This window comes from Typopeltis vanoorti, chromosome 21 (genome assembly GCF_054136105.1).
Source record: "Typopeltis vanoorti isolate ZY-2024b chromosome 21, IOZ_Tvanoo_1.0, whole genome shotgun sequence".
Taxonomy (NCBI): Eukaryota; Metazoa; Arthropoda; class Arachnida; order Uropygi; family Thelyphonidae; genus Typopeltis; species Typopeltis vanoorti.
In genome coordinates, this window is record NC_143569.1 from 31661840 (window position 1) to 31678337 (window position 16498).

At 30.2% G+C, this 16498-nt stretch overlaps 2 protein-coding genes across 2 annotated transcripts in view; both read left to right on the plus strand.

Moving 5' to 3' along the window:
* LOC150094708 (hemicentin-1-like) overlaps positions 1-16498 on the plus strand; it is a 176794-nt gene that overhangs the window by 88702 nt on the left and 71594 nt on the right. Inside the window, exons 27-28 of the mRNA XM_090411641.1 lie at positions 1265-1429; positions 16054-16201. Coding sequence (XP_090267767.1) covers positions 1265-1429; positions 16054-16201 — 313 coding nt within the window. The remainder of the gene's footprint in view (positions 1-1264; positions 1430-16053; positions 16202-16498) is intronic.
* Positions 2403-14414, plus strand: LOC150094709 (cell adhesion molecule Dscam2-like). Its single transcript, XM_090411588.1, has 4 exons — positions 2403-2504; positions 4637-4918; positions 14028-14141; positions 14245-14414. The coding sequence occupies exons 1-4, from the start codon at positions 2405-2407 to the stop codon at positions 14412-14414; spliced, it is 666 nt and encodes a 221-aa protein (XP_090267714.1). The 5' UTR covers positions 2403-2404.

The following is a 16498-nucleotide window of genomic DNA, read 5'->3' on the forward strand; positions in this document are numbered from 1 at the left end:
TATGACATAAATTATAAGAATAGCAAACAGTAGTGAAGGAAATAATCATACAATCATTCTTATAGACCAAAAAAGGAAAAAAAAGAAATGGCTTGTGTTTCTACATTTAGTATAAATGTATATTTTGTAATGAATAAACTTCCCTGTTACAAATATAGAAAAAGCACACAAAAATGGCATCATATTATGTTAGCATTATTATGAAAAATGTAATAATCTAAGTATAGTTTCTGGGAAAATTCCCATGCTACTCCTCTTAAAAACTATTAATATAATTAACGGCTATTGTAGCCTGTTTTTGTTTAGGAGTGTCCCTTATTTTAAAATATTGGCTAACATAACTCAAAAAAGGGGTAAATATATATATTTTAGGGCATTATGGGCGAGTATAGAAGGCAATTATGGCAGAAATAAAAAATGTGGAAAAAACTTTGTACATACCTTGTTTTTGGTTGAATGATGCCTTCTAAATCCAAGCTCCTGCTGAAGGTTGTTTATAAACCGGGGGGGGGGAGTTATGTTAGCCAATGTTTTAAAATAAGGGACACTCCTAAACAAAAACAGGCTACAACAGCCGTTAATTATATTAATGTAATAATCTTAAAATTCTGTTTTTTTGGTATTTCCTTCATAAAAGAAAGTATAAAATATTTCTTGTGATATTCTCAAACATCCATACCACAGTAGGATTCCGACCCATAGCTTGTAGGTTTTAACACAGAAACTCTCCGTACACTGAAAACTAAATTGTTAAGGTTACTTGGCTACCTTCATTTCATGTGGCTTGAACTTCTTGTTTCTGCTCTTAGCAGTTCTGATTTTAACTCGTGTAGAAATTGTCGCAGCAGTCGGATTTTACATGCATTTGTCTTTCACAGGGGTAAAACAGTTTGTGTGAAAAACACCGGGTATTTTGACTTTGTCACACCTTCACATGATATTGTCTAAATTAATTATTAGTTGAAAAGCTATAATAAATGTTCTTTATGTCCCAAATGACGTACGCCCAAGTGTTTTCAAACAAAAGTTGTCGTTGTGCATTAGTTTATACTGGTATCAACGATACCAGTATAAACTAATGTTTTCCTCATTTATAATTACAGACCTACACACAGTACTATAATTCCTAAATACTCTAACGAAAAATGCTCGGAAAAGTTATTTCTAATATGTGCTATTAATAATAATTAACACTCATTGTCATATTTTTGTAACAAATAACTTTGTTATTTAATTTCATTTATTAATTATTTTTCTCCTTCAGATGCAAGAAATTTTCGAGATATTGTAAGAACCGAAATTTCTACAACAGAGAAAGACCATTTATCTATTACTGCATTAAGTTCTGATGATGCCGGATTTTATCGATGTGTTGCTGATAACGGGGTTGGGGATCCTTTGTCTGTTACTGTATCAGTAACAATTCATGGTAAGACGAGGATCAGCATGTATTCCTTCACAGGTTTTAAAAAACACAATTGATATATGTTCTAATAAAAATGTTTTCTAACAAAATGAAACTCTTAAATGAATAAACTTATTTGGTCCATTTTAGTCAATAAAATACATTTGTAGCACATGAATATTTAAAATAACCAAAATATAAAAAATATTTGTTAATATATGAATAAAAGCTGTTTTAATCTGTTTACAATGAAAGAATTCCTGAAGTCTGAAGTTATTCATCACAAATAGTGTTTCATCGAAATATCAAGTATCACAATCTTTTTACAAACAGACATATTATAATATAATAAAGCATAGGCATATCAATTTAATGAGTAGAATTTTCGAGTATGAAAATTCATCATGAATTTTCGATGAATTGGCGATGAAGAGTCATCGCCAATTCCTAAATACAGATAAATAGAAAATAAAATAGAATAACAAGTATAAATCATAGCTCATGTTACATAGCCTTAGCCTTAGTTAAAAAAGCGTTGTAATTATTTATAATTTTTAAATAATTACATTTCATTTTGTTCCTTCGTGATATATTTGACGACTAAATATTTTCGTCACACTGTTCATCTCAATTAATTCATCACACTATTCGTCACACTGTTCATCCCGGTAACCAAATATAATAAAACTATCTGTTTTTAATATGGCTATTTTAGGCTATTTTTTCTTAAGTATTGCAGAATTTTTAAATTGAGTGCGGTATAATCATTTTATTACACTGGTGTCTTTCCTGTTTTCTCCATCATGTGGCGCTGTATTCGCAAAAAAACTGATTACTGCTATATTCCGTGGTTTCATGTAGTGTTGAAATGATGTAGGGATGTTGAAATGACTTATTTGTATTTAATGTTTACATATACGTAATGTTATATCTGATTACACTAAAAAGTATACAAACGTCTTGAAGATCAAGTTGAAGCACGATGCACTTAATCAAATCATGACGGAAAAAGCACGGAGTTCATTTCTGAAATGTGAAATGTGGATGACAGTTCTGTGGCCAGTGATCTTTGTACTTACTCCTGGAAAATGCGCTAAAGGTGAGTGTCTTTTCTATGATATTTATATCAAAATTTTTCTTATTTCAAACAACATATCTAGTATAATAGAATAGTAAAATTAAATTTTCGATCAGAACCTTACGGGATGATTTCAAACCAGATGTCAAAATAATCGATATGTATCTAACGTGAGAACATTTCTCCTTAAGTTTACATATTAAGTGTCCAACATTCAATAGTTTTAGAATATTATAGTGCTTCGATATATTTCATATATAACTATTTACAACTATAAACAAAATAACACCCAGAAACATCAATAAAATTAATTAATTAAGAATGTGACCAATAAACAATCACTATGAATTACCGAAAAACAGAACATCAGGTTGACTATATTAACATTGCGTTTATAGAACTACTCATGCTAAGAGATATGTCTTCGTTCTTCCAGATCATTAGTATTCTCTAAAACACTTTACAAATTTTATCTAAATCAATAATTTGTCTATGATTATTTTGGACTACAAATTCAAAAACCGCTTAAGACTTCACTTTTAAGAGAGGTTGCATCAGCACAACATACCTTAACAATGTAAATGAATTTTAATTCCAGCTTTGCAGCTGTGTAACATTAATTGTAGATGAAAGAATACATATATTTACAAGAATTCAAGTGGTATTCTTACTTTGTTATTTAGTTTTGATTGTATAAAAAAATTCCCAACTTTTAGTAGTTTTTATTCGGTGAAATCATACGCATCCCTTCTCTGTATATGCCGAGATGCTGAATTTTCCGTCCACATAAGATGCAGATCAGTCAAAGAACGTATGTTTACAGTTGTAGACATCGTTCACTCAATTCAGAACCTTTGTGACTTTATAATAATCTTCAACAACCGAATATTCAATTCCTAAAGGGGAAAAACCTTGAGCGAATCTTTCTACGCCAGATCCCTTCCCTATAGAATATTATTCGAGATAGTATGAATTCAGAATTTCTTATCCATTCAATCGAGGTTAATCACTTCAATTTTCTGTACGTTAGTAATCATCAGCATCATTTTATTCAGTTTTTGATATCCATATATTATTAAATCCAGGGGAGTAGTATAGCAATAAAAAAAAATTTGTTCCCTTATCGTTGGAAAATCGCTTCCTTTAGGAAAAAATTAGTTACTTTCTAAATACCGTATTTTCCACCATTCTGCACTGTATACTAATTTTCAATGGGAAATTGAAAATATGTGATGTAATTCCATATTTTACTTTCTTCTTTTAATTGAAATAGTGCAGCTTGATAATTTTTAGAATTTCGCTCTAAAGTATTCAGATTATATTAACAACTAGTGGACAAAATTACAATTTAAATTTCACAATTACAATTTCTGATTCACAATTCAAATTTTACAATTTCAAATTCACAATTACAATTTCAATTACAATTACTGATTCACAATGCAGTTTTACAATTTCAAATTCACAATTACTGGAACTGTACTATAATAATTAAATTATTATTGCTGCACGTTAATCTTTCTCTTGATCTCATCTCTATCATACGATGTGTGTGAATGACATGTTTGATATTGTCACTGATATCTGTCCATAACTGGTAGTGTATTCATTTGAGGTACATTTGAAGTTTTTTTTCCAGTTCTCTGTATACTAACATTTGATTTTTCGAGAGACTGCAGAATAATTATTTAATCGAATTCTGTTCAATAATGACTGGAAATTTTCATTTTCTTCATATCCAAATAATTTAAATTGAAATGCTTCCTTGATAATTTTCTCTTCCTGTTACTGCTATATTTCATATCCGCCATGAACCTGAACATTGGAACAATGTTTTTCAAATACTACAAAATATTAGTACTTATATTACAGAAAATCGACTTCAAAAATATATTAACTACTCTTCATAAAAACCGACGTGATTATTTAATCAAAGCATTATCTTTTAACTAGAGGTTCTGAAACCATTTGCATTCATCTGTTAAAACAGTTCATTTGAATGTAAGAAACTAAATTATTAAAGTTACTGATTGAAATAGTAAATCGCTCGCGTTTAATATTTAGTTACTCACTAAAGGGAAAATGACTTTCCCGTTTTCTCTTTTCTATTTGAACTCAACAATAACAAAATGTGTTTTCTTTTCTCTTATTAGATATTCCCGAGGTTCAACCGTTTATCTTTCCTACCGGACTGAATGCAGGAGAGAAAACTCGTGTAATGTGCACTGTTAAATCTGGGGATGTACCATTAACCTTTACTTGGATAAAAAATGGGGATAGATTAAGTAATAATAATGATGTAACGATACAGAATCATAACGAATTTTCCCTTCTGATTATCCAAACACTTACAGCTGGAAGCTCTGGAAATTATACGTGCATAGTCACTAATCAAGCAGGATCCGGTCAGTACACAGCTCAGCTATATGTAAACGGTAAGTAATATTGTGCTTTCCTTTAGCCAGTGTTTTCTTAAGAGACTACTCTTAAATGACAACATTCTAACTAACCAATTCCAAATGTTTTAGTGTAGTATTATATGTTGATATAAATGCTATTTTAATTTCTATATAATTACCAGAGAAAAATTATATTATTATTCTTCCTTTCACGGTGTTAGTGGTCTGTTTTGGTGAAGCCAGAACAGACCACTAATTTTGTTTTATTTTGCTTTGTTTTTTATCTTGTTTAATGCAATCTACGTTTCTTACAAATTTCATTTCTGCTGATTTTACTTCATTGGTCTATTTTTTTTCGTTGTACGTTTCGCTTTCGTATAATAGGTTTAGTTAAATTTGAATATTATTAATCGTGTAATTCTTTGTACTAAATTTGGTTTAAAAGATGTCGTTATCATTTTGGTGAATTCATTAATTTTATGTTTTGGATCTGTTTCTTCCATGTGGCTTATATTTCATCCAATATATTAAAATTATTGACTTGTTCAATTGTTTGTTATTTAGAACTATTTTGCTTCTTATTAGTTCCCCCCTCTCCCCTTTAAATGCCTTTAGTTTTTTTATGTATCAGAAGATACTCTCATGCCATATTTCGTGACATTATTGTGCAAGCTAATTGTTAGCTCGTCTTTCGTATTAGCAATTAAGATTCGATCATCTGAATATAATAATATATTTCGCAGGTAAATTGGTTGTAATTGTATTTTTCAGTGTAATTTAGGCGAGCTCTTCCTGTTTTGTAAAATCTTATTCAATAGATTTAATAGTTTCGTATGTAGTTCCAAATCAGCATACATAAATAACTCCTCATTTATTCCATAATTATGTGGTGTTGTGTTTATTTTTCAAGTTCTCTAGAATTTGATTCAGCACATTAAATAAACTCATTGAAATACTAACGAATTCTAATTGTATGGATTCTAGTGTGTAGTTGTTGATTATATTAGGAGTACAAAAATCATTATATTTTCATAAGCTTTCGTATTAATTCTTTCTTCTTTTGATATTATTTTGTATGTTGTATTATTTATTTATTCTGTATTACGTATCGTAGTATTTATACTGTAATAATGTATTATAAATTATTTTGTATATTTTGTATGTTCTATTTAACTCTTTTGTTTTTTACTAGACGTTTCTATATGGTTTAATTTTTGTATTTACATTAAATAATTATTATATTACTATTATATGAGAAAATTATATGAGAATATCAATAGGAAGTCAGCATGAGAAAATTACATCATGCTGACTTCCTATTGATAATTTTCCTCCAAATTAATCTGTTATCTGTCAAGACTCCAATATTATCAGATTTTGTGTTTCTCTCTCTCTCTCTCTCTCTCTCTCTTTCTCTCTCTCTCTCTGTTCTAAACCATTTTTACTGTATCAATCTACCTAGATTTTTTCCTGGCAAAGAATATTTGTTTTCTAACCTTTCCTCTACCATTCTGTTTAAGAGTTGGGATTATTTCTGCTAGCACATGCCTGAATGCTAACAATGTCAAGTTCTTTCCTATTATCCTCATTTTTAATATGATACTTCCATTGATGGCATCTATTCACTCTCCTAATCTTTCTCAGGACTCTCATATCTGTGATTTAACTTCCTACTATGTCATCTTTGCTAATTCTGTTGTTTTCGTATTAAATTTTCCATCTTCACTAAAAATTGTGCCTAAATAACTGCAATGTTTTACTTGTTCTACTGGTTCTCCATTCAGTATGTAGTTGTTGCCAATGTTTCTGCCAACTTTTCAGTTTTTATGTTCTCTTTTCTATTTCTTTTACAGAGTTATTCCAGTTTTCTCTATATAAGGTTATAATTTTCCTTTTAACTGTGGCTTTCTTTCTCGTATAGGTTAGTTTATTTTCAATTATATCAGAACTGAACAATTTTCTATAAGCTTCCATTTCATCTTTTATTTTCTTTCTATATTTTCCTTCCAACTTTCCATAGCCCTTTTTTCTTTTTTCCTATGCAAGCTGTCATTAGCTGCTTTTTTATTATCTTATATGTATTCTTCGATTCTATTTAACTATTTCCATTTACCTATCTCTAATAAATTGACTTGTAATTTTATTTGGTATAGTTTTCTGTCGTTTTCTTACTCTAACAATTTATTTAAAATATACTTTCTATTGGTTGGTTTCCTTATCCGTTTTCAGCCTTTTTGGAGGTATAGACATGCTTCCAATTAACTAATGATTTCTTCCTACATGTAACCTATTGTACACTCTGACATCTTATTAGGTTTGTGATTTATATTTTGATTTTGTGTATGCAAAGAAATGGAGGAAAGAATACTATAACATGAAGCAGAGAGATGATAAAGGTAACATGAAAACTGGAGATAAATATATTCTAGATGTGTGTAGTAATTACTTTGAAAGAATGCTAAATAAAATGTGCAGTGAGCATGGTGATGGCGGTAAATATTCAAGGGGAAAGGAATGGATAACACATTGATACTTGGGGTCTAAAAGCCATCAAAATCCTGAAATGTGAAAAGACAGCTGCAGTAGATGATATTCGACTAGAAATACTCGAGTGTGGACGGATAAAGATTTTACAGTGGCTACGCTGCATAATTTAGCAGGACTGGTCAGAGGGTCGATAATTTATGGAAGGAAAGCATTATTCCAGGATCTGAATCTAACTTTCTTTTAGATCTGGAAAAGGCATATGACAAATTGCCAGGAGAAAAGATGTTCAAATCACTACAGTTATATGGTTGGTATAACTAGGTTATTATATCGAGAAATGCATAGTCTGTATTTGAGTTGTAAGTCAGTAGTTAGAATTGAATGAGGTACAGAAAGGTGGTTTGATGTTAAATCAGGTAATAGATAAGAGTGCGTACTACCTCCACTGTTATTCACATCTATATGGATCACATTATGAAGGAAAGTGGCGTTAAATCCTATATAAAATTGGAGATGTTAATCTTGGCTCTTTAGTTTAAGCAGATAATGCTATACTACTAAATAAATCCAGTATAAGCTTGCTGGATTCTTTGACTAAATTGAATAAATGCTGTAATAAGTTCGGTATGAAAATCAGCAATAAAAAGACAAAGACGAAGACAATAGGCAGAAACATCCTAAGGAATTAGTCAAAACACTAAATTGTCTATATAACAGATAGTGTTCAAACCAACTTCAACATAGCAGGGTTTTTCATCCCGCATACAGACAAATCGGCCCTTCAGAACACACACGCAATTTACAGACACAAAATACTAGCTGTGGTGGTGGTGATTGTGGGCAGCAGATGGCGTTGATGTAGGTGATTGGTAGTAGAGGTTCTGTGTAGTAGTGGAGAAGGAGAGTTGTACAGTAGGTGTCCTCCCTCGATGAGTCTTCGGACTCCTTGGAGGTGTCACGAATAATAATAATAATAATAATATATGGATCTGAGAACTGAGTTAGAAATTAAACACTATCAAAGATGGAGATTACATATAAGAAAGTTCTGAGAAAGATTAGACGAGTGAACAGGTGGCACTAATAGCAACAGCAGCAGCATATTTAACATGAGGATATTAGGAAAGAACTCGACATTGTTAGAATTCAGGAATTTGTTAGCAGAGCTAATCGCGCAGGTGGATTAATATACTGAGAAGTGCTTCAGAAGACAGAAATATTGGATTTCGTAGTACTGGAGTCTTGACAGATAACAGATTAACTGGAGAAAAATTATCAGTTGGAAGGTAGAAATTGTGTAACTTAATGTGTACATCCATGATAGCACTTATCAGGAATTTGATTATGATGATCTATATCTAAATATAACCATTTCGTACAAACTAAGCTATGTGTAATTTTTTATTACCTATTACCTTTTATAGATTTGAAGCCATTTTGATTCCATGGTGTATTTTTATACTTCTTTATGCCAATAAAAGGAATTTGATATTTTCAAATTATTGAATAAGCAATATCAATTAATCTTGGTTCATTCTTATTTTAGATGTGATCTCTAGTTCTTTTCCATAAGTATTTTATTGTTCGTTTTAACCTAATCTAGCATTTAGATCGCCTAATATAAGTATATAGAAATTTTTGTTTCTTCTGTTAACTGTTTGTTGAAGTTGTTTGTAACATTTCTCAGATTCTTCTTCTTTATTTTCTTCTATGACATAAGCAGGGAATATTGTCGTGTTTACCTATTATATTTTAATCTTTTTCTACTATTCTTTCATTGCTGTATTTGTATCTAATTATTTTATTCTTCCAATCTTTAGATATTAGTATGGTTCCTGTATTGGCTCTTTCAGATTTCCATACTCTACTGTATAATTGAATATAATCATTTAATCCTATAAACCTTTTTTCGTTATTTTTTGTTTATGTTATGGTAGCTATTTTGATACTACGTTACCATACTACAGTATTTAATCCAGTTTTTCATCATTTTGTGCTGTTCCTCTTACTTTTCATGTTAAATTTCTAATTTTTTGGTTGTACTTTTCCAAGTGTTTGGTTTCGTATGGCTTTCGTTTCCGGTTTATTCGTCTAGTTTCTACTTATTCGAGGCTTATGAGTTATAGTTGAGTCTTTGATTTTGTTAGAACAAAATCATCAGGCAAATGTTTGTAGTCGCCCTTCAGAGTTTTGCCATTTCCTTTAAATAATAAGAATGAGAAGAATAACATATTTTCAATATTAAAAAGGTTTTCATCAGAAATCGATGTTATATATTTATTATTATTTTTATTCGATTTTAAGTTTTATGCATTATTGATAATAGTAGTAGGTCTGAATAAATAGCCAACTAGTGAGTTATGCATAAACGAAATTATGCCTATTATTAAATAAATATATACTCAACAAAAAACTGTTTTTCCTGTCTCAAGAAAATTAGTTCTGCTTATTAATCAGATATAAATAATCAGGTATAAATATGTGAAGCTAAACTATGAGCTGTAAAAGCAAATGTTTATCTGATTGAATATACCAAGGTCATTTCTGAAGCCTGCCTGTATACTCCCCATGTTAAACCATTTGTTTATTTCATGAAACGTTAGCAGGTCCTCAATATAATCTCCATCCTGCTTTTTCACTGCTGTCTAACGTTTAAATAAGTTGTATTACTGTCAGCAAATCTTCGGGCAGAAACGCTTCATTGGTAATGAATATTTTCAACGGATTGGCTCTTTCAATCTAGAGCACAGGTCGAAGTTTGAAGGACTCATGTCAATTCGATGCAGAGGCGGAGGAAAGGAAATTGATATCCATAATTTTCCATAACATCAGGCAGTTCATATGAAACAAGTGGCCTCGCATTGCGCGATATCTTATCTAAATAAGATTCTTTTTTCAAGTGGAAGTCTTCTTTCGCAGAACAAGAGCATACCGCATTTTTACTCGTGGTCTAGCCACTCATGTGCGGTTGTGCAGAAATTTAGAAATGTTTGTCGAATTTTACTTTTGTACGATTTAAATTTATTTGAAGATAATGAAATTATAGATTTTGTAACAGAATAGCCTGCTGGATTCTGCAAGGGGATCATATTGTTAAAAGTCTATTATAGTGTGTGTGTGAGAGAGAGAGAGAGAAAGAGAGAGAAAGGGGGGAGGAGAGAAGGAGTAGTAGTAGTATAAATATACATACCAGATGAAATAACGTAATCAATAAAATGTACAGTTTATATGTTATATACTGTACTTTGAATGTTGTCAGAACAATTTGTGTATGAATCATGCATAAATTCAATAAATAATTTACTATTAGAAGACAAATATTGTGATTAGTAATTAGTATAGTAATATTGATAATTTGTACTTTTAACTATTAGCTGTTAATCTAGAAATTTTAACGCTTATTTTTGTTATTTGCTAATCAGTAATATTAAAATACACGAAGCAACATAATGTAGAATATATATATATAAATAAATTTGGGATGCTACCTAATAAAGATGAGTATGTATGTTTATCTACACACACACACACACACACACATACACACACACACACACATATTTGCATATTTAAAAAAGATATTTAATGACTATCAAACCGAGAATAAGTTAGAAAACTTTAATTATACAACTAGTTTCGGCTTATTATGGCCTTCATCAGGTATCTTTGTAGATAAAAAAAATAATAAAAGCTGAAGATTCTAAAAACTGAGAAGCACAGATAAATTGCAATACATAATTGAAATAAAAAACGTTGTATTAAAATTCTATTTTTGTTCTATTTACGTGCCATTGTTTATTGTACAACAATGGCACGCCAGTATTGAACAACAGCAGTGTGGCTCTCTCAGGGATGTTATAGCTTAAATTACTGTTCAAATGTTCAGGATTAAGGACGATCTCCCTGGATTCCACTATTTTCTTTCAAATTCATCCTTGCAACGGAAAATGTTTTCAGATCTATCCCAGGAAATTGAGTGACCTTGAAAATTATCATGAGGATTGCTAGAGAAGAAAACATAGCTGGATAAAGCAACAGCATTTGATCTTTTATAGGAGAGGTCTCTTTTATGCTCCTATTTTCTACATCATCTAAATTACCAGCATCCAAATATAAAATTCACGGCAGAACTAGAACATGATAATTCCCTTCCTTTCCTGGATATAAAACTCTCACGCTGTTCTGGAAAATTTAGAATCTCTATGTACAGAAAACCAACGCATACTAATAGATATCTTCACAGTCTTTATCATCATTTTCCACTACAGAAACTCGGAACTATTTCTACTTTAGGACACAGAGCTCGCTCTATTTTAAACGATCCAGATGAGCTTCAAAAAGAAATTAATCACCTCTCACATATTTTTGAACAAAATGGATATCATAAAAGAACAATTAAGAAATTTCTTATAGATCTTCCTAGACACCACAATACAGAAACTACCAATTTTAAAGATAGCATCTCAATCCCACACATCAGTTCGGTCTCCTAAAAATTGGCAAAAGTCCTTCAAAAGTACAAAATCAGAACGTTATTCACCACTCTTCCAAAAATTAGATCTCATATAAGCCATCCTAAACCTAAGCATCATAATCTAAAATATCGCGCCGTATATAAACTATGGTGTGACTATAATGTTCCTTATTACGGTCAAACTAATAAATCTGTTGAACTTCGCAAGGAGGAGCATAAAATAGACATCTCCTATAAAAGATCAAATGCTAGTGCCTTATCCAGCCATGTTTTCTTCTCTAACAATCCTCATGGTAATTTTCAAGGTCACTAAGTTTCCTGGGATAGATCTGAAAATATTTTCCGTTGCAAGGATGAATTTGAAAGAAAGAGAGTGGAATCCAGGGAGATCGTCCTTAATCCTGAACATTTGAACAGTAATTTGAGCTATAACATCCCTGAGAGCCATACTACTGTTGTTCAATACTGGCGTTCTCGAGAGTCTACTACCACGCATACAATAAACAATGGCACGTAAATAGAACAACTGGAATTTTAATACAACGTTTTTTATTATATATATATATATATATATATATATATATATAATAATAATAATTTCTCATGAAATCTATGATGTGTTCAGACAATTTGATACTTGGATTAATATTTATATGTTTAGGATCTAATGCATTTGTAAATACTTTCAGATTTTTCTCTTCAATGTATCATATCAACAATGTAATAATTCCATAATTATCCTATTACACTTGATGTCTCATTTGCGAAGTGTCTTTTATTATAAAGTTAGTCTTTATAATATATATATATATATATATATATATATATATATATATATATATATATATATATGACTAAGAGTTTATAAAGCAGAACACCAGAATAAGATGATAAACATTTATTTTTTAATATTGACAACACGACGTTTCATCCTAACTGCACAAGATTTCTTCAGTATAAACATATAAACATATATGATAGACAAAACAGTAAAGACTAACAAAGATGGCAATTTTTATGTAGTTATAGAAGAGACGATATTATTTTAAAATTTCTCATGGTGTGAGAAATTACAAGTTTTGGTACCAATTACAAATTGGTAATTACCAACTTTACCAATTACAAATTGGTAAAGTCTACATCTATATGTAGACTTTACCAATTCATAAGTATGTGACTTATAGTTTATAAGTTTATATTCAGTCAATATATTACTTCTGAATTGGATTGGTTAGTTAACTGGAATATTAGTTGACTTACTGGATGATAGACTGGAATATTGATAACCGTAGTAGTAACATTTTCCAGAATATCCGAAGTGTAGAAATGCACACCCATTCTTGTGAATATTGTTTCACTTTAGATTTGTTTTCACTTATTTTTCATAATGAGATATATTTTATTTGCCCTCTTCTGAAATACTGTATCTTCATTCCCAAAAGTTTTGCATTGTTGTATAAATGATTTCCTTACATTTGACATATACTACTCATCTTGATTAGCTAGCATCCCAAATTTTTATTTTGAATACAGATATATAATTCTTATATATTATTTATTCATCAAAATACGTTATATGCACAAATGTTCCCTTATGGAACTGTTTAGGAAGTGTGAAATCACAATAAAATCTTATTTTATATTAATCCTATATCCCTTCAGATATGCGATTCTTTTGGTGAAGACTAATAGGAATATTTTTGCAGATAATACATACGTACACATAGAAAAGAAAACGTACATGATCTACCTTATAAATAACTTTATACCTAAAAGAAGATAATAGATAATTAATGTGATGAAAAACACCCATTCACCAGCATACTTTATATGAAGAGTGTTTTGTGGCTGCGAAGTTCGACTAAAGCTGGTTAGAGACTGTAAAATCAGCCATAAATATGCAATTTCCCGGAGCAGATTAAAATGTAATCATATAGTGTAATCTAATCTAAATTTAATGTAATTAACATAAAGTAAATAACTTCGCCCGTTTAAAAACAAGCAAATACTCGCATTTGTACAGATAAGAAATACGTAGATGATTAATATCATCTTAAGTTTAAATATATAATCGATATACAAAATATTATATCGATTCACTGATAGTTAACACTAGCACCATATCGAAATTAAAAATTCTGCTTTTTATGCGAATCATTCAACTTGCTTATATTTTTATTTCAGCTCCACCGATTTGGAAAATCGAACCAGCTGATAAAACGGCCGTTAGTGGAGAGGAAGTGTTGATACCTTGTCAAGCAGATGGATTTCCTCTTCCTGATATAGTATGGAGTAAAGGTAACGGCTTCTAGTTGTTTTATTATATATCCATAACATGAATTATAATCCCTATACTACTTAAATATTGTGAGAGGTTAACCAGCATTTTTTTCTTTTACAGGAGATTCAAGGAACAATGCAATGTTGGACGAAGAGTTGGTTAAAAACCGATCTTTGTACATTCCTGCAGCTAAGAAACATCACGAAGGCTCGTATACTTGTACTGTTACTAATAGTGTTGGTACCCGATTAACAAAAACAATAACACTTAGTGTTTTAGGTAAGCATTGACAGTTTGGATAAAAAAAATGATCGGGATGTTATAATTTGGTGACAAAGAGTATCTTGCGTCTCACTTACACTCTATCACTTTAGGAGAATTTCTGTAATAAAAGAGTCTTCGGTTTGATTGTCTTCCTGGAAGGTCGGTTTCATTCAACTTATGTGATTTTTTTTCGATGAAACAGAAGAAATAATCAAAATTTTCTAATATACGTGAAATTGTATGTTGCTAAAAACTGAATTTAAATTTCTTATTATATGCTTCGAGGTCTGATTGTTTTGATTTTTATTCTATTCTATTTTCGCTATAATGTTATTATTTAAAAAGCAGAATGAAGAATTTACCAACCCATAGTTAATAAAAAATACGAGACAGTTTTATAGTGATGACAAATTATCTTAAGGATCTATTAACGGGAGGATGTAAATTACATCTCAGATATCGAACACTAAGTAAATAATAAACATGACTAAAAGGTGCGAATGATTTTTCCACTTCGTTGGAGTTAAATAAGATTCGCTAAGTTGGATTTCCCATTTACAATAATAAAAAGGTACATGTTTTGATATACAATAAATATACACTAAAAATAGTGATTTATTACATTTGTAAGAAATTACAAATACAGTACAGTAATCACTATCGGAGTTCGTGCAGATTTGGCACATTTTGAGTGTGTGCTTTTCAGTATCATCCAATAGCAGCTAATTAATATTGCATAGCTTGTGCTAGCCAGAATGATCTAAATTTTTTCATTATCTGTTACAAATTTATTTACTATGCACAGAAAGTCATGGATTATAGTTATTTCTTTCCCTCTGTAACAATCTCTTGTTAATGTATGTAAATAATTTCGATCTCTATTACCATTTGACCTCACTTACCAAATTTGACTCTCTTACTTTGATCATATGCAAACTATCTCTGGAACAACAACAAAAAAAAGAAGTAAAATATTTTTGAATAGCTTCATTTCTCGTAAACCTCCCGTAATTTTGTATTTCCTTCTCAATATTTCTTGCTGCATTCTTTTTTGAAAAGCTATAAATTACGAGGAAAAAATACATATACTTTATACATACTTTACTTATTTTATTCATTTCTTGTTCTATTTGCTTTGGTATTCACATCTCGTGATTTATCTTTAATATTACTCTGATCTTCTTTTCTGTATTCATCTTCATTTTCATTCATCTCGTGTAATAGTATCATATATCTTCTCCTTACTTCTAGGTATTTTCTTTCAGTTGAATAAAACATATAAAGTGAAATAGCTTACATGTTGTATTCACTGCTAAATTCAAAGCTGTACAATAAATAAATGAACGCCATCATATCATCTGTAATATGTGTTAATTTGCATTCTATATTATCATTTATTTAATTTCACCATGCAATAAATGAAAACAAACATTGTTACTATATATGTATTGCTTTGTATGAATAGAATGGACAATAAATTTGCAAGTTCCAACTAATTTGACGTGGATTATTTTTTTCAATATGTGTTTTGAAATAAAACCCATACTTCAAAATTAGTTTATTCCTCAATTCAGTAATATTTCAATATGCAAGTTTTGCCAGAATATTTTTAGAAATATTTCTATAACTTTTAAGTTAATCTTATAACTTTCTTCTTTCATGGAGTACCTGCGAGGTTTGATGAAAAGTTCAGTGTTCAGACAGTTCGACAAGGTGATAGTGCAGCTCTTCGTTGTGATGCAACAGGTGATGAACCGATGTCTATCTCGTGGTCCAAAGATAAAAGAGAGATTGAAATAACGGATACATCAAGGTCAGAAAACTCAAGATTCATTGCTGGTTAATTTATTCGTTTACACATTACATATAACATGTTATTAATGCTATTCATTTACAGGTACTTTCGCATTTTTCGATATTAACCAATTGATTTTTTGGAGATGTTATAGTTATTTCCAGTCTCTTGTTTTAAACCCAGTTTTTGTTTTAAGTCTGTCTTTTGGTTATACTAACAGCATTGTTGCAATAACTATTTTAAAAGTCTACCTTTAGTCGAGATATTTATTATTCGCCATATAATAGCGAATGGGTATTATACAGTTAAGTGAAA